The sequence below is a fragment of the Oryza sativa genome, chromosome 9 (assembly GCF_034140825.1).
Source record: "Oryza sativa Japonica Group chromosome 9, ASM3414082v1".
NCBI lineage: Eukaryota > Viridiplantae > Streptophyta > Magnoliopsida > Poales > Poaceae > Oryza > Oryza sativa.
In genome coordinates, this window is record NC_089043.1 from 27,172,786 (window position 1) to 27,191,053 (window position 18,268).

Below are 18,268 nucleotides of genomic sequence, written 5' to 3' on the forward strand. Positions count from 1 at the left end.
GCCCATATACTTCCTCTTTTGTGTTGGTTTCCTTCACTTTCCTACTCGAGGCCGACGGAGCGTTGCGTCCGCCGCCGCCATTGTCACTCTCGTCTCCATCTGCGTCTCCGTCTTCGTCTCCGGCCAGCGAGCCCCTTTTCGCCGGCGACCTAGAAGCGAGAAATCCCAACAAATACACATCCAGAGAACCGGCTCGGCTCTGTCGCCTTCCCCTTTCCTGGGTGTTGGCTTGTTTGGTTGGATCTAAGCAAAGGCCTAACCGCGGCGATCTTCCGCCTCCCATCCCATGGACGGCGCGAGCGGCAGCGGGGAGCCGACGGCCAACGGGGAGAAGAAGCCCGACGAGCAACACTTCGATCCCAGCCGAAGTAAGGGTCTCTCTCTTTCTCACGCACCTTTAATTTTTGTTACCTTTTGTGTTCGTGCTCTAGATTTGGTTACTCCTATTCGGTACTAGAGTATAACAAATCACGACTCATACTGATTTGCTTTAGAGGGTTCAGGTTTTGTAAACTAGTATTGCTAACTAACAATTCGCCACGAATCAAATTGGAAATCTCACAGTCACACGAAATAAACATCTGCTGCACAACTAGGAATGCACAAAGATCCTATCAAATGCCATGGCCATGGCCTCAATTTTCGTAGCCCTTGGTCCATAATTCAGTTCACTTATAAAGCTTTCTGAGAGATGTGCATAGGATGGTAATTCTTGAACCAACATCTCAGTTTATTCGGGATGGAGTAAGTCTAGTATGTTGCAAAAAATTTGACTCTATATAAATGATTGGAGCAGGTATCCTATCCTACCAGATACTGAATAGAAGTACAATTGTTATGCATGTACTAGCTACCTTGCTAGTATATTGTCATGAGTGAGTTATGAAATGTCAAAGCTTTATCTCTCCATGATTTTCACATGGTACACTGGCCTCATTATAGTATTAGAGATATATTGAGTTCTGTTGATGCATTGCTTGCAAAATCTAAAAAACATTTTTCATTTGTAAAATAGTTGCCAGCATTCTTGTGCTTGTATATAATGCCATGGTGTTTTGAAGTGATAGGAATAATCAAAAGGAAGGCCTTGATTAAAGAACTGGCTGCTGCTTACCATGCTGAGTGTGTGGCATGCTGTAAAGAGCTTTTGCAGCTCCAGAAAAAGTGGGAGGAGGTCTGTATCTGTCCTTCTCCAAAATGGCAGATAATCCCGTGATTTACATTCCTCGCATTATTTTCAAACGGAACATATGTAACACGAATCCTGCTCTTCCTTGGTCGGTTGTGCAGGAGCAGTATGTTGAATTTAAGATGTCTGATGAAGCGCCAAGGACGTTGACAGTGAAGTCTTCCAAGCGCAGGAAAAGGTAGCTTTAGAAGGCATGAATTTGACAGGAGCTTTAGATGTTGGAAGTTAACAGAAAGAAGCCCTGTGTAGTTTGAGATTTTTTTTGGTAGATAATCAGCTTATTCTGGACTCTCAATTGTTTTTGGAGTGTGTGTGAAAAACATTGTAGCTAGCTGCTTGCTGGAGGTATCAACTTGGCCGCTATAAATTGGGCATCTATCCTCCTTACGTGCTTGTGGAGCACATTATTTCTATTCGAACCGGATTGTTCCATAAATCCATTGGAAGTTTCAAATTGGCTCTCTGTTCATAGGATCTTATCCATCATCCATACATAACGAATTGGTATGGTATAATGATATTATCAGCTGTGAGAAGTAGTTGCCCTCGGATGTTTTACTAACTAGGAGATTATTGTTTGTTTGATACTAATATTTTTCAATTGAACTATAAGAAGGTTATTTATTCATATTCTTGAACTGTTACTAATATTGTTAACCTGTGGATTTGTGATGCAAAGAGAAAGAGAAGAGAATATTACAAAATAAGTCATTCCTAGAGTTGAAAATTTCTCCCAAAAACACGGATGGTTTCTTCTCACCCTTGAGAACACAGCGAAGAGCAAAGATGGCGGTTTTTGTTGTCCTGTGCACCGGCCGAAGAGAGATTGGAGAGAGAGAGAGAGGAAACACACTATCTCCGACTCCGATTGCTACTCACTGCTGCCCAGTGCCCAGGCCGGCCCCCCAGCATATAAGTATGTCCAGCTTCTGTGGTGCTCTTCTTCCTCTTCCTTGAAAGATCAATCAAGCTAATTAAGTCGTCTTAGAGAGAGATCAGAGATGGAGGTTGGCAAGCCCATCAAGGACTCCTCCCTGCGACCTCCTGCGCACGGCCGAGACGTTCACAAGAAAAGCCGGCGGGGGCGGCCGCCACCCTGGGCACTCCTCGACAAGACCGCCTACTTTGCCGATATCTGCAACGCCACCTCCAAAACAAGGGAGGGCCATGAAATCCCTCGGATGACTTTGCCCGTGAGCCCAAGATCATCGCCGCTCACGACGACCTCCTCCTCTTCCGCCTCACCCTCGGCCATGGTAACCGTCACAATTTATTCCTCTCCGATGGTAGCTCGCCATCGCTCACGCGCATCCCCCATCCCAGCGGCGACCTCGACAGCCTCTTTCTTGACAACCACGTCGGCATCCTCCGTGGCCACCACCCGCTAATTCCGCACGTACGCCAAACAGCAGCACTACATCATATCGTCGCCGCGCTCACTCCCATCAGGAAGCCAGGGGGAGAATACCGCCTCCACCTCTACCACTCCACCACCAACCAAAGCTCGCCTCCCCTAACTTTCTTCTTCCATCACACCGACAAGGTCATCAACCTCTCCCGCCAAGCTCCTGGCCTCATGGGTTTCGCTGACCTTTGGCGTGGCGTCGTGCTTGTCAATGTGCTTCATGACCAACCTGCGCCAAGCTACATCCCATTGCCTCCACGAATCAGGCATAGGCATTGACGAGGGCAACGCAAGCGATGTTCGTGACATTGCCATCGACTTAGAGGGTTGCATCAACTATGTTGAGTTTGAGTTCAAAGGCCTTCCACACCCGCAGAGAGACACATTGCTGATGGCTGGACGGCCGCTAAATGGAGTTGGTTGCTGGCGCATGGACTGCCGCCTACGTTCCTCTCAAATCTCACATCATATGATGCCTACCCTGCCAAACTACGACACTGCCCGTCGTCCTCAACCAAGCTTGCAAAAGCTCCATGTGGGTCATCCCGTGCTCAGCTTGCACGACGCCCATCTTGTTCACCTCATGGCCAAGATCAATAGGTAGGCATGGATCCTACCTATTGACCTGAGGAACTGGGTCATTCAACAACCATCAGATTTTGCTGGTGCTGACAGAACGTTTGGAATAAGTGAGACGTATGTCCAAACGACCATCTCCAGATATCCGCGCAGGAAGAGGCGACACCGCCGGAGGACGGGGAACAGTAATAATGCAATAGTGCCTGCCGTTCTAGATAACTAGCTAGACTGCCTAAGTGAAATGTACTTTATAATTGAATTCATTGCACTACGTACGCATGTTACATTAATTACAGCTTGTTAACCATAACAAGGACACATGCACATGACTTACTGACCGACCGCGTAGCTGGAGTATTCAGCGAGCTTATGTCTGAATATCAGTATCGATAAGTAAACATTTGTAAGTACTCATTCCGTTTCGAAATGTTTGACACCGTTGACTTTTTAGCACATGTTTGACCGTTCGTCTTATTCAAAAACTTTTGTGAAATATGTAAAATTATATGCCTACATAAAAATATATTTAGTAATGAATCAAATGATAGGAAAAGAATTAATAATTACTTAAATTTTTTAAATAAGACAAACGGACAAACATGTGCTAAAAAGTCAACGGCATCAAACATTTCGAAACGGATGGAGTATACAACAACAGTACAACACTAAAGGGCTTGTGGTTTTCATTACTGGTGATACGACAGGAGTTATTTATTGGAGATCATTTAAATGATATTTTTATTGCAGATTGTTTTGTAGCGCATTTGAACTTATTGTGGATGAAGGGAAGCTATTATGTAGATAAGGGAGGCTTTTTTTTCCGATTAGATGTAGCTAGGTAGAGCTGAGTTTAATTAGTGCGTGTATATCAAAGCTATGGCACCATTGTATACATTTCATACCGTTCTCTGCTTTGTATTTATTTTTTAATAGAAAGTGTCTAAAAACGAGTTACCAATTTACACTAGAATATATATAATTCTTGAACTTTGGTTGTTTGCAAGATTATTATCTTGGGGTGATTGTACATAATAATTAATTAGTGTGACATGATGTGCGAACGTGCACGTTTACTAGTTATAAACTTAAGCTAGAGTTGAAGGACGTCAGGTGGACCTTTTTTCAATTGACTGGATCACGGAAAAAGTACACCGATGGTCCCTCAACCAGTCGTTGGGTATAAAATCGTCCTCCAACCCCAAAACCAAAAACCAAATATGCTAGTCCTTAGCTATACAAAATCGGTCACCCGAGATTCTTTGGTGGTTTTGACCTCGGTTTTAGTCTACGTGGGGTTAAGTCAGCATAGGACCCACGTGGCCCCACAATGTCAGGTGTCCACGTCACCCTCTCTCTTTTCCCTCTTCTCTCCCTTCCTCATCTCTCTCTCTACTCTGCAAGCTGGCCGGGACGATGCGGGAGGGCGGCGCCGCGACGGCGGCCGGTGGAGGCGGCTTTCTCCGCCTCCTCGTCCCGCTCGGCCGACGTGGGCGCGCTCGCCGGCGAACACGTCGGCCCTATCAGCGGCGCCGGCGACGCGTACGCGCGGTGGGACGCGGCGGTGGGGTGCCGGGCGATCGACCCCGGATGCGGCCCGGGGCGGCCGTGCATCCTCACTGTCCCCGCCGCCATCGCCATTGCCGTCCTGCGAGCTCGGCCCCTCGTACTTCCAGATCAAGAAGCATGCCAGGACCATGCAGGAGTAGACTCAGACGGCCAGACCGCGCAGAGCATGAACCTCCAGTCGAGCCAATGCTCAGGAGCAGTGGTGTCGACGGCCATGGCTGATGATGGCATTGCTGCAGTGATGAGGCGTTCTGCAGCCAGATTCATAATACAGGATATTACTACTCAAACCATGCATGTTCTTCTACTGCAAATTAGATTCTTGCGCCAAGATAAAGAGAGGAATTATTCTTGCCGACGAAGGGAGAAATGATCAGTACTACGATTCCTATCATTTCGAGACACACAAAAGAAAAAGAAAATCGACGCTAGCCAGATGCTATATATCCTGATACCCTGCAACCTGGAGCCCCACGCATGCAGATGGTAAAGATGCAAATCTTTATTCCATTTCCATGATTCCATCCACACAAAAAAGAAACGAACAATACAGAGAAGAACACCAAGAAACACGCATCGGCGCAGAGGAGGGTGGAAAACGAACCCAATCTCAATGGTGATTGGGTTCTTGTTTCTTGACTTCTCCACCTTTTCCTGCCGCCGCCTCTCTCTCTCCGTCGATTCCTCTCCCTCTCACGACCTCGACGCCTTCATCGGTGGCACACGCACATCACGGCGACAAGAACGTAGGAGAGAAAATCATAAATGCCGGACAGGAACACGGAGGAGGAATCAATCAATCACTCACTCACTCACTTCTGATTTGGGCTTGAGAGAGAGAGAGAGAGATCTCCAGAGTCAAGCCGCACGTTGGCTCCTGCTCTCTCCGGAAACCACGTGAATGAATCCCCTCCTCTTCCTCCTCTCTCTCCTCCACCTCACTCACTCTCAACCACAAGGAACGAACAAACCGAAAAGAAGCCAACCAACCAACCACGTACGTGCTGTCGTGCTGCAGCGCCGCTGGGTCGGGCGACCACGGCCGGTAGTTCTCCGCGAGCGCCCGGCACCCCACCGCCGCGTCCCACCGCGCGTACGCGTCGCCGGCGCCGCTGACAGGGCCGACGCGTTCGCCGGCGAGCGCGCCCACGTCGGCCGAGCGGGACGAGGAGGCGGAGAAAGCGGAGAAGCCGTCGCGCTCGCACGCTGCCTCCGCCGGCGGCCGTCACGGCGCTGCCCTCCCGTCTCGCCCCGGTTAGCTTGCAGAGAAGTGAGAGAGAGGAGGGGAAAAAGAGAGGGTGACGTGGACACCTGACATGTGGGGACTATGTGGGTCCCACGAGGACTAAGCCGCCAACCTTCAGCCATCTTGTAGTGCGTGACTCAACCGCTCATCGCACCTCGGCTCACTGCTCAATGACCAAGCGGGAGATTAGGCTCTCTCTGCTCTATCCTATTTTCTTAGCCAAGTGCAGTTGCGTTAAGTAGCACGCCCCCCCTTTCTACTCTACCTTGACTATTGAATTGAATTCAAGCTTTAATTGCCCTGCTTCATTCTCGCCATATTGAGATTCTATGGAAGAAATGAAACGTTACCCGCCTACTTATACTTCTTATAGCAAGCATCCTCTTAGCCAAGAAGTCCCAGAAGTGAAGCCCCTTTCAAGCTTTAGTCTTCCTCAAGTGCTCCCACTAACTAAGCATGCCAAACTTCTCCTAGCGTGCATTTCCTGCATCATTGGCTTAGTGACCGGACCAAAACCAGGGTCAAAACCACCAAAGACATTGGGTGACCGGTTTTGTATAATTGAGGGACCCCGTATATCTGGTTTTGCGGTTCGAGGACGATTTTGTATCTTACGATAAGTTGAGGGATCTTTGGTGTACTTTTTCCACTGGATCACACTTGTCGCAAAGGCCCATCCCAAGTACCTAGGCACCTAGCCCATAAGCCCATAACCGAGGAGTAGAAGAGGGGCGCTTTCTTTTCTTTTCTTTTTTTTGGTTTGGCTTCCCTGGAAGTGAGATTGGGGAGAGAGAGTATCGCCGCCCAAGCTCCTGGACTGATGGGTTTCGTTGACCTTTGGCTGGGCATCGTGCTTGTCAATCTCCTTCAAGAGGAACCTGCCCCAAGCTACATCCAGCTGCCTCCACCACTTAGAACATGTTTAGTTGGTGAAATAAAATTTTTTGGGTGTCATATCGAACGTTTGACCAAATATCGAAAGGAATTTTCGGATATGAATGAAAAAACTAATTTCATAACTCGCTAAATAGAGTTGGAACACATAATCTGGTTGCTGGCGCAACGACTGCCAGCTCCATGCTTCGGACGTCTCAAATTTGATGCCTAAGCTGCCCAACTACTTTCCTATCTTGGAGAAGCTCCATGTGGGTCATCCCGTGCTCAGCTTGCACATCGACCACCTTGCTCACAAGGCATGGATCCTACCCATTGACTTGAGGAATGGGGTGATTCAACAACCAATTGATTTTGTGGGTGCTGACAGAACTGTTGGAATATGTGAGACGCCATCTCCATATATCCGCGCAGGAAGAGGCGACACCGCCGCCCAAGGCCTGCACTTCTCGATAGCCAGCTAGACTGCCTCTGAAATGTAGGCTGTGTTTAATTTTTGAAATTAGGAAGAAGCTTAGGAAAAGTTGGTAGTTTGGAAAATAAGTTGAGAATTTATGTGAGTAGGAAAGTTTTAGATGTGATGTAATGTGATGAAAAGTTAGGAGTTTGAGGGAAGTTTGATGTGAACTAAACAGGGCCGTATTAGTAATTGAATTCGTTGCACTACTTACGTGTTACATTAATTACAACTTGTTAACAATAACAAGGACACATGCACCTAGTACTCCCCCGTCCCATTTTTTAAATACAATCATAATTTTCTGTGCCCAACTTTAATTATCCATCTTATTTAAAGTTGTTTATAATTAGTATTTTTATTGTTATGAGATGATAAAATATGAATAGTACATGTTTTTTTTAAAAAAAATAAATGAGACGAATGGTTAAAGTTGTGCACGGAAAATCATAGTTACATTTAAAATAGGACAGAGTGAGTATACTTGAGCTATATTCTATATAGGAAATGCGTATGACTGACTGACCAATCGCATAGCTTAAACCAACCATCCAATTAATTTATTCAAACAAAAGAATTTTTCTCTCATTTCTTCGTCTGATGACTGACGACTTGGCGGAATATACCTGATACATCTTGGATATACCAGCAGGGTCCCTAGCAAGCAACCTTGTATGTGCCGCCTTAATTTGTCAGTTGAACTAGTAATGCAGATCCAACGACTAGAAAAGATTAAGTAATTCATGTTGGATTAACGTGATACAACAACAAAAGGAAGTGTTCCGTTTCAATGTCAATGTACCCTGCTACTACTTGTGTTACTTCTACTTATATATACATATATGGAGTAAGAGAGAATGATGACACCGAACAAGCACAAATAAATTATACATCCGAGAATCATATACATTCACAGACCTGTATATAGTATACTACAATAATACTCCATTACGCAGCTAATAAGGTTGACCTCACCCAACATAGGATTAAGCACAATAAGTCTTCCATTTTCATATTACTAACCTTTAACCAATGATGGAAGGCAAACAGTAGAAGCAAGACTTGGTAAGAGTGAGAGTTTCCTTCATGGTCATGGTTGTATGCAGGATCTTTTAAAAGGGAGTACAGGTACAGCTAGCCCAAGACCAAAAGCAAGCTAGGCAGGCAGTATATTCCAAGTTAACAGCTGTGCAGGACAAATCCACGCCCTCCTATTGTTGACCGAAGACAAAAAAAGAATTAAGGAAGAAGGAATATGAATGAAAAATGAAGGATGATACCTGCAGGAAACTTCCCCGGCTCCCAAATGTCTTCATCTCACAATCAATAATATCCTATCTATCTAGTACGGAGTATGTAAGATAGATTTAACAGAGATTTTTCTTTCTTTTGTCGAATAACTGAAGCAGATGAGTTTATAAAAGTTGCCAGACGACATACAAGCGAAGCCAAAAGTCCCCTTTGTGAGAGATTCGATCCTTTTGTTTGCTTTGTTGTTGCCGTCGCCTCCAGCAGCAGCAGCAGCAGAAACTATAATAAAGCAAGCAAAGATATAGTAGGTACTTGTTCTTTCTCCTGCCTAGCTAGCTACTCCCAGTTGTTTGCTTCTTATTCTGTCGGTTGTGTGGTGGCAGGGCAGTTAATTTAAGTTGTTTGCGCTGCATGGCCGTGGCAAGTGCTCGTTCTTCGTTGCCGTCGTCGTCGTCGTCACCATTGCCGCCCTTGTCTCCTCAGCCGGTAGTACCTGCAGGCGTTGAGCGGATGTTGGTGCGCGCAGGCGGAGGAACCCGCAGCCTCAGAGAGATTGACGAGGAGGAAGATGACGACGACGATGACGGAGGAAAGACTTACGTGTCGGTCGGCAAGGACCTCAAGGACGGCAAGGCCAACATCCAGTGGGCAGCTAGGAAACTCCAGCCTCAGCAGGGTGATGTCAACAAGCTTCTTGTGCTGCTGCATGTCCACCAGCCTGCAGACAGAATCATGAGCGGTATATAATTTCTTTCCTTCTACTTGCCCTTTTCTTCTGTTATTATTAGTAAGTAGTAGCATTCAACAACACTAACAATATTACTAGTATGATAACTAGTACCACGTAGCAGGCAACAACGGTTGTATTTCCATTTCCACAAATTGTTGTTTTTCTCTGCAACTTCTGGGAAAGACACCTTTGGTCTGTTCAATTGGGAAAGCAGCAGCACACACATTTTTTCTTTTCCATATGCCCTGCTTCTCAAGAGACTGTACCGCAGCTATCATACAAACAATGAACCTGAAAATAACCAAAGTGGTGTTCTGTCAATTAGATGTTATGCATTAACCCAAGTTGCTACCAGACATCTATTTTCTTAATAATCAGAAAATCTTCTATATTTCCCACAGAAAAAGGAAATAATACTTGTTTTAGTGTTACATGTTGCTCTGCCAAAAAAAAAAAAGAAGTCCACGCCGGTGCTCATGGTTTCCTGCGATGATGCCATCCTTGCAGGCTTGTGTAAGGTTCCTGCAAAACAGCTAGAAGAAAAGGAGCTCAGAGCATACAGAAAGATTGAGAAGGACGATATGAATAAACTTTTAGAACAGTACCTGAGTTACTGCAGAGCATTTCCAAAGGTCAGATAAGCACTCTCACTCAAGTCATATGAAATGGGAATTTTATTTTTCAACAAAGTGAACTATGGTCAGCTTGAGGATCAATTTATGGAAAGATAACAATCAATATTTTAACCACATTTTGTACCAGGCCTAGACAAATTAAGCTTTATGACTAATTGTTCTGATGAAGTGGATTGAATAAGAACATCAAATTACAGAAATCTATGCAATATTTTATATCCTTTATGCTAATCAGAAGTTGCTTCCCATTCTATGTCATCTCAGCAAAATCACCAAATTTGCAGGTGCAAGCTGAAAAATTGGTGATTGAGAAGAACAGTGTTGCAAATGGCATTGTTGAGCTTATTGATCAACATCACATTACAAAGCTTGTTATGGGAACATCTTCCTTCTCAGTGTATGCCAAGATGCCCTTATTCCATTGTACTGAGGCCTCATCATGAATCACAACCACTGAGATATCTCTAGACTGAGCATATTGTAGTCCGTAGATGTGATTTTATTATTTGTCATGTTTGTGTCGCTCATTCTAACAAGTATTGATGACAAAGGCGTCAGGACCAACAAGCAAACACTTCTTGAACAATGCATTTTCCCCTTCCTAATACAACTCAGCAATTTACCTTTCTTGTATATTTCTTACTTAGCAAATGGCAAGCATAATATGACGTTAAACTACTGTTAACAAGCTAGGTTTTAATGGCTATCATCTTCTTGTCTAAACTAGAGACCAGATCCTCTAATTAGTGTATAATCTGAAAATTTCAATGTTGACCATGGGCATGAATCTTTCATGAACAGGAAGAGGCAAGTACCAAAATCAAAAGTTGCAGCAATTGTACATCAACAGGCCAAACCATATTGCCAGATCTTATATATTTGCAAAGAAGCTCTTGCTTGCACTAGGTATGAATGTTCATGCAGTCCTACCTAGTCTCCAACATAAATCCAATTCCACATTGAATTTACCATTTTGACAAACTTATTGTGATTGTAAAACAACGTTATTGTGATTGTTTACCATTTTAGGGAAGCCAGTCAGTTTGCTGACAAAGGAGATTCCCCCAGAAGCAGCTCCGGGAGTTCTCTGTCAGATAAGTCTGAATTCCCTCCAAGATCAGTGTCGTTGCCGTCATGGTATTCAGGTTTCTTAGGCTCTCCAGATCAGCAATCGCTACCTCGGCGGTCCAATTCCATTAGTCATCCCTTTCCCTTTTCAAGACAATTAGAGAACGGCGTGGAAAATATATCACCTATAAGGCCAAACTCAGTCGACGTAGCACCAAAAGGTTGCTCCCCGAATTCCAGCCATCAAAGCAAAGGTTCCTCACCAACTCTGACAGATTTGGACACTGTGGATGGATTATCAGTACCTGTTTCAAGCTCAAGCTCCGAAGAGCATCAGCATTTCATGGTAAGCTATATTGTACTGAAACAAATCTCTAGGGATACCTTCATGGATGCACCTTTTTTTTAAGTAAGGAAAGGACAACTACTGAATTCAGATCAAACCTTAATAATTTACAGGTGGAAGCTAACATGCAGAATGAAATGTTTGAACAATGGCAGCAAGTTCGCAATGAGCTAGAACGGTCAAGAAAGGAAGCATCTGAGGGCCGACAGAAAGCCGAGAAAGAGCTGTTTGAAGCGTCTAAGATGGTATGGTGTTTGTTATCCCCATATCCCTCTCATCATGAAGAATTTATGCTTAATCTACTGATTTTAGTACCTTTGGGCCTCAAAATACGTCGTATTTTGAAAGATGCACAAATGTGTTAGTGAAATACGTACATACAGTTTTTACTACATGATAGATGAGTCTCTCAACTTTATATCGAAATTGCAAACCTTTTTTTTCGCAGTTTAGAGCACGGGAGAATTCACTCTGTAAAGAAAAAATTGCGGTAGAGGAAAGACTAACCAGAGAAAAGGTCAGTCTTGAAAAGGAGCACCTCCAGATCTACAATGAGCTGCAGAAGGCAAATGAGCAAATAATGGAACTGGAGAGAAAGCTTATGCATGCCAATTCTCTAATGGAAGAGCTCCAGACTGTGCAAGGAGAGTTGCAACGTCAGAAAGACAATGCTGTGAAAGAAGCTGAAAAGATGAGCCAAATAAACTGCAACAATGTATCTTGTTCTACTAGTGCTGTTGCCTTGACAGAGTTCACCTACACAGAGATTAAAGAAGCGACTAACGACTTTGATGAATCCAAAATGATCGGACATGGTGGATGTGGAAGTGTCTACAAAGGTTTTCTCCGTCATACCACTGTGGCTATAAAGAAATTCAACCGTGAAGGCATAACAGGAGAGAAAGAGTTCGATGATGAGGTATTTTTCACCAATCCTTCTAACTTATGGCTATATATTTACATGAGAAAGAGAGTAAAAAACTTTATATAAATATGTGATTTTGCCAATACATTACAGGTAGAGATTCTGGGAAGGATGAGACATCCAAACCTTGTGACCCTGATTGGAGTGTGCAGGGAGGCCAAAGCTTTGGTCTATGAGTTCTTGCCAAACGGGAGCCTAGAGGACCGTTTGCAATGTAAACACCAAACAGATCCACTTCCATGGAGAATGAGGATCAAAATTGCTGCTGACATCTGCACAGCACTTATCTTCCTTCATTCCAACAAACCAAAAGGCATTGCCCATGGTGATCTGAAGCCTGATAATATTCTCCTTGGAGACAACTTTGTAGGCAAGCTAGGGGACTTTGGGATATCTCGTTCGTTGAATCTGACAAACACCACCATCACACCTTACCACCAAACAAACCAAATTAAAGGCACATTGGGATACATGGATCCAGGATACATTGCTTCAGGGGAGCTCACAGCACAGTATGATGTCTATTCATTTGGAGTAGTGCTGCTAAGATTGCTAACTGGCAAGAGTCCACTAGGCCTTCCTAGTGAGGTAGAGGCAGCCCTGAACAATGAAATGCTGCAACAGGTAGTTGATGCTTCTGCAGGGGAATGGCCACCTGAGTATAGTAAAAAGTTGGCAATCCTAGCACTGAGATGTTGCCGGTATGACAGAAAGGAGCGCCCTGATCTTGCCAAGGAGGCCTGGGGTGTTTTACAAGCCATGGTGAACTATCCAGACAACAAATGCAAGATACCATCATTTTTCATCTGCCCAATGACACAGGTCAGTTACATCATGAGACAGTAGATTAATAGAAATTTCAAAGCATCTCTACCACTGTATATCTATTGCATAAACAATATTAAGCACCAGCACAAATAGAGCACATGAGAAATTACTCTATTGATGGTCAACATGGATAACAAATCAAAGAAATTAAGCACTCAAATCGTGTGATGGCTTATGCCAAACCAACAACTCTTCGCGTTCGCCAAATCTATTATCAGTATCATCATCACCTTCTCCTGAATTTATGTTTTTACTTTTAATTTGAAATAATCTAGCATCTTTTGAATATTTCAGGAAATCATGAAGGATCCACATATTGCTGCTGATGGATTCACATATGAAGGTGAGGCTATAAAAGACTGGCTTCAAAGGGGGCATAAGACGTCCCCCATGACCTACCTCAGTTTCACACACTACGAGCTGATTCCCAATAATGCCCTTCGTTTTGCCATTCAAGAGTGGCAAATGAAACAGCAACTATGACCTTTTATTTGGTTTGTATTTTATCGTGTATCTAAAGTTTAAGAAAATAGTTTAAATTGTATAGTGTAGGGAATTACATTTTAACTGAAGCAGCTAATACTTTCTCAAAATTTTGGAGTCCATGGATAGAAGTGATGTACATATTTGAGGAGGCTCACACGTTTAGGATGAACTTACTTGCAACGTAACCTAACCAAGAAGATGTAGTACCCAGAAAAGGATACTAGATCCACCTGTCAATGGATGCCTATTTTATCTCTGCCTTTTGCAAAGTTAGAAGTTCGTTACAGCATGGAAGCAAAACTACAACACGATCATTCAAAAGGTCAGATGGTTATTATCGTAAAAAAAAAGTGCAGATGGTAAGCAGTAAAAATCCATGAGCATGGATAGTTTATAGTAGTGTGGGCAGTTCAGAAATTAACAATGTATGTGCGATTTTTCAGTTAAAACTACTGGTATGGCATGATAGTTTTGTTACACTTTCTATTTCTCCTGCCCTTCAAGAAGAAGATAAGGGAATAACATGCTGCACTAATATGAAAAGGTTGTTGCTCGACTGCCCTGAACTGTCAAATAAGCTGCTTTTAGGAAAGGGATATTGTATGGGATTTCCTCATCCTTATGTTTTTTCTTTTGGGGGAATACGCAAGGAGCGCATCTTTGTATTAAGTGTATGTACAAACCGAGCCAAAAATGAAAAATAGAAGGGGGACGGGATACAAGGGATCAACAGCTAGCTTAAGCCTATTCTCGTGGCAACAGAAAGGGGATGACCTAGAACAAGACCTAAATGGTTAGCACCGGCAGCGCCGCGTGTGCCAACCACCAGAGAGTCGCTTCCGCCGCCAAAGCTCGGGCTATCTCTGACCAAGGCCTTTGCTGAGAATTGAAGACCCTATTCTTTCTATCTCTGGCTCTGCAATTCCTGCCTTAAAGTTGGGAGGGCTAGCAGGCGGGGATTTGACACAATTGCAACCCTTACTGCAGCTCACCGACTGTCGGCTTGACGAAGGCGACCACATCGTCGGCGTAGAGGGAGACCCGGTGGGGGATCCCCAATGGTTGGAGGAGCCCCAACTCTTCCGCTTTGACGAAAAGGGAGTTCAGAGAATCCATGGCAAGGATGAAGATCATCGGAGATATAGGATCCCCCTGCCGGACTTTCAAAAAATAAAACTGATGATAATTCACAAACACTGGAGCATTGAAGTTCTAGTTTCAAACAGGAAAAAAGGAAAGGGAGAGGTCACTGTTGGCTTGGAGTCATACTGTTTGAGAAAAAGAAAAACTTAAGCTTATTCAACCAGAAAGGGGGAAGGTACAGACTTTTATTTGTTCATGACTTTCCTCCAAATTGCGTATATCCATTTGATATTGGCTTAGTCTGTGCAATAATTTAACTCGATATGTGATTGTGTATTCCTTAACAACCCTCCATCCCTCTAGCACCTCTAACCTTGAAAGAGACATGTGAAGCATGAGTTTACTGCCCTAGGTAATTTTCATGGAATGCAGGCCCTAGATAGTTTAACAACAAAAAGATGATTAATTCGCCGTAGCTTTAGTTGATAAGCCTCATGAGCAGCTTTTTCAATGAGGCGAAATAAGCGCCACAACTACATGACTGAGTCATGGTTTTAGTGGAATTATATATTGGTGAAAAATGAAGGCTCTCCTTGCGATCCATGGGTAGGATGAGCAGTACATGTGAAGCAATATTAGCACGAATGCAACATTTGGTTGCAGAATCTTCAAGCACGAGGGCATGGCATTCATACAAACAGGTGGCGTGCAACAGCTCAAGGCACCCAAACAATAGAGAAGGGGGAGGACCGGAAGAGGCAAAAAAAAAAAAATTGAGCAGCCGCTGCAATTGATCATCGATCGGTAGTTGACCAAGCATAGCATTGCATAGCATAGTGCTCGAAATTAAGCCAATAAAGCAAGCAAGCACGAACTCCCAATCCGAAACTTACCTCGATGAGCTCCGGGTCCGGGGGGCGGGCGGCCATGCCTATGCCCTGCAGTCCGCCTGGCCTGTTCGTCCCAACTCGCAACCGCCGCCGCCGCAGCGGCAAATCAAGATGGACTCATCAACCCGGCGCCTGCCTGCAAATGTGCAAAATAGAAATGTGGAACACGATTTGGAGTAGTACTAACTGTTTATACATTCTTTACAGTCCAAAAGCGCCTAAGCTGATAGAAAAGATGCGCAATTCATTCTATATTTCAATACCGGAACTATATTCGGGGTCTGTTCTAAAGTGCTATTTGACCATAGCTACTTCTTGTTTTTTCGTTATCACATTTTTCAATCTACTAAACTTACGTGGTTGTGATATAGAATTTGCGTTTAAAGAAAATCAAATAAATCTATTTTTTAAGTTTTTAAGTTAATACTCAATCACCACATGTTAACCATGTTTCTCATTTTACGCGTAGATCTGCCAGAAAAACACGTTGTCTAGCATGTCTAAAGTATCTCTTTTCTCTCTCTCTACATAAGGGCCTGTTTTAGATCCTCTAGCAAATTTTTTCGCCATTTCACATTAAATGTTTGGACACATATATAGAGTATTAAATATAAGAAAATAACTAATTACACAGATTGCGTGTAAATTGCGAGACAAATCTTTTAAGCCTAAATGCGCCATGATTTGATAATTCGGTGCTACAGTAAACATTTGCTAATGATAGATTAATTAGGCTTAATAAATTCGTCTCGCAATTTACAGGTGGAATATGTAATTTATTTTGTTATTAGTCTACGTTTAATACTTCAAATGTGTGTTCGTATATCCAATTTGACATGTCAAAATTTTTCATCCCTAGATCTACAAGTGTGCAATTTTAGGGGCATGTTTAGTTGGTGAAATGAAAATTTTTGGTGTCACATCGGACGTTTGACCGGATGTCGAAAGGGGTTTTCGTACACGAATGAAAAAACTAATTTCATAACTCGCCTGCAAACCGCGAGACGGATCTTTTGAGCCTAATTAAGCCGTCATTAGCACATGTGGGTTACTGTAACACTTATAGCTAATCATGGACTAATTAGGCTCAAAAGATTTGTCTCGTTTCATGTAAATTGTGTAATTAGTTTTTCTTTTTATCTATATTTAATGCTCCATACATGTGTCCAAAGATTCGATGTTATGTTTTTGTGAAAAGTTTTTGGGAAGTAAACATGGCCTAGATTTTAATCCTATCTCAAAATAAGTGCAATCCTATCATACTACTTATCACATTAATCACATCTCATTTATTTTTTTTCTCTATTTTACCTTTAACTACCATCCTACTCTCTACCACCTCATCTAATAGAGTGTGTTGGGTAATTTTCTCTTCCTCTTATTTTTCCCCTCTCACTCCTAAAATTGCACTTACCTCCTGATATTATTTTTTAAAAAAATATCATTGTTTTACATACTCCCTCCGTAAAAAAAAAAGATTGGATGAGACATTTTCTAGCACAACGAATCTGGACAGGCTATGTCTAGATTCGATATACTAGGAAATGCCTCATCTAGTATTATGTTGGTTTTTTGTCGAACATATGGAGTAGGTTGGAAACACTTATTGATATAAACTTCGAGATTTTGAAGTGTAAACAAGCGTTCATGATATAATCTTGAAATATTTTGGACCTTTCATAATAGTGTTATCTATGGCTTAAAAAATCAGCTTAAGATATTAATCATATTAAGATGTTACCCACTTTATGTACTCCCAACGAATTTGGTTCCACTTTCACAAACTTCAGTGAAATAATTGCTCAAAAATAAATTTATTTTAGACAAACAAGAAGGAACAGAAATAATTTTGTTTTGAGATAGATAGAGTATCAAGTAGTAAAGTGAACAATTTTAATAGTTTACGGGAACAAAATTAGCCAAAAAAAGTTTAGGGATTTTAATTATTCGAGAGAGTAAAATGGATTTTTTTAATAGAAATATGCTGCATAGCATCATTTAATATCGCTCCATCCTCACTTTATCAAAAAAAAGTAGAAGAAAGGAAAATACAGAGAAATTGAGGTGGCTAGCTAGAGATTCAAATCAACCATGAACGGAGCTATTGTTTCAATCGGAATCCAGCAAAGCAAAGGACTCATCAGTGACCGACATTCTGTTTAGTTTTTCCACGCGTTTTAGCTTTTTGCACAAGAGTAACTGACAAGTTAAGCCTTATCACTATAGTCCCTCCGTAAAAAAAAAATCCAATCTTAAAAGTACAATGAATCTGGACAGCTCTTTGTCCAAATTTATAGTACTAGAGGGATCCCCTTATAGGTTGGCTTTTTCTACGGAGGGAGTAGATGACTAGGATGCTCTTATATATATATAGCTTAGATAATTTCAAGCAAAGATATTTCATTTGCTTTCATAAATTAAGTGAAGATATGCACATGCATGCTTCTATTACAGTATTTCTTCTATCACAAAATATATAAGCTAGTACTATCAATTAGATCGAGACGTCCAATATAAGGTTTCATATTTCAGAAAGAAGACAGTGGTTAGCGGGGGCTGTACTGTAATACAACGAATCTGGATATATTTGTTGGTTAACTTTTCTGGGACGGAGGGAGCACACTTTACGACCTGGAGTTCATTCAGTCGGTCGTCGATGAAGGTGATACTGGTGTACTAGATGACGGTAA

At 42.8% G+C, this 18,268-nt stretch overlaps 2 protein-coding genes and 2 long non-coding RNA genes across 18 annotated transcripts; 2 read left to right on the top strand and 2 right to left on the bottom strand.

The window, feature by feature from the left end:
* Positions 1-66: 66 nt before the first annotated feature.
* LOC9271620 (uncharacterized) lies at positions 67-1,638 on the top strand. Of its 2 annotated transcripts, none has more exons than NM_001422954.1 (3): positions 67-368; positions 1,062-1,174; positions 1,291-1,638. In NM_001422954.1, exons 1-3 carry the CDS (start codon positions 287-289, stop codon positions 1,369-1,371), a joined length of 276 nt encoding a protein of 91 aa, NP_001409883.1. In that variant the 5' UTR covers positions 67-286; the 3' UTR covers positions 1,372-1,638. The 2 variants fall into 2 exon arrangements, with proteins under 2 accessions (NP_001409883.1, NP_001409884.1); NM_001422955.1 differs by having other exon boundaries at positions 1,068-1,174.
* A 2,626-nt stretch (positions 1,639-4,264) lies between these two features.
* On the bottom strand, positions 4,265-6,001 carry LOC136351769 (uncharacterized). Its single transcript, XR_010734907.1, has 2 exons — positions 5,741-6,001; positions 4,265-4,990 (listed from the first exon to the last, which is right to left on the bottom strand). It is a non-coding gene; the product is annotated as an uncharacterized lncRNA (long non-coding RNA).
* Positions 6,002-8,596: 2,595 nt separating this feature from the next.
* Positions 8,597-15,739, bottom strand: LOC4347906 (uncharacterized). Of its 14 annotated transcripts, XR_010734914.1 has the most exons (7): positions 15,582-15,739; positions 12,418-13,097; positions 11,874-11,922; positions 9,735-11,304; positions 9,429-9,608; positions 9,188-9,305; positions 8,597-9,080 (listed from the first exon to the last, which is right to left on the bottom strand). It is a non-coding gene; the product is annotated as an uncharacterized lncRNA (long non-coding RNA). The 14 variants fall into 14 exon arrangements; XR_010734915.1 differs by lacking the exon at positions 11,874-11,922; XR_010734911.1 differs by having other exon boundaries at positions 9,735-11,922.
* LOC4347907 (U-box domain-containing protein 33) lies at positions 8,974-14,565 on the top strand. Its single transcript, XM_026020395.2, has 9 exons — positions 8,974-9,326; positions 9,825-9,949; positions 10,237-10,349; positions 10,754-10,858; positions 10,982-11,366; positions 11,480-11,611; positions 11,815-12,285; positions 12,385-13,113; positions 13,414-14,565. Exons 1-9 carry the CDS (start codon positions 8,999-9,001, stop codon positions 13,600-13,602), a joined length of 2,577 nt encoding a protein of 858 aa, XP_025876180.1. The 5' UTR covers positions 8,974-8,998; the 3' UTR covers positions 13,603-14,565.
* Positions 15,740-18,268: the final 2,529 nt, after the last annotated feature.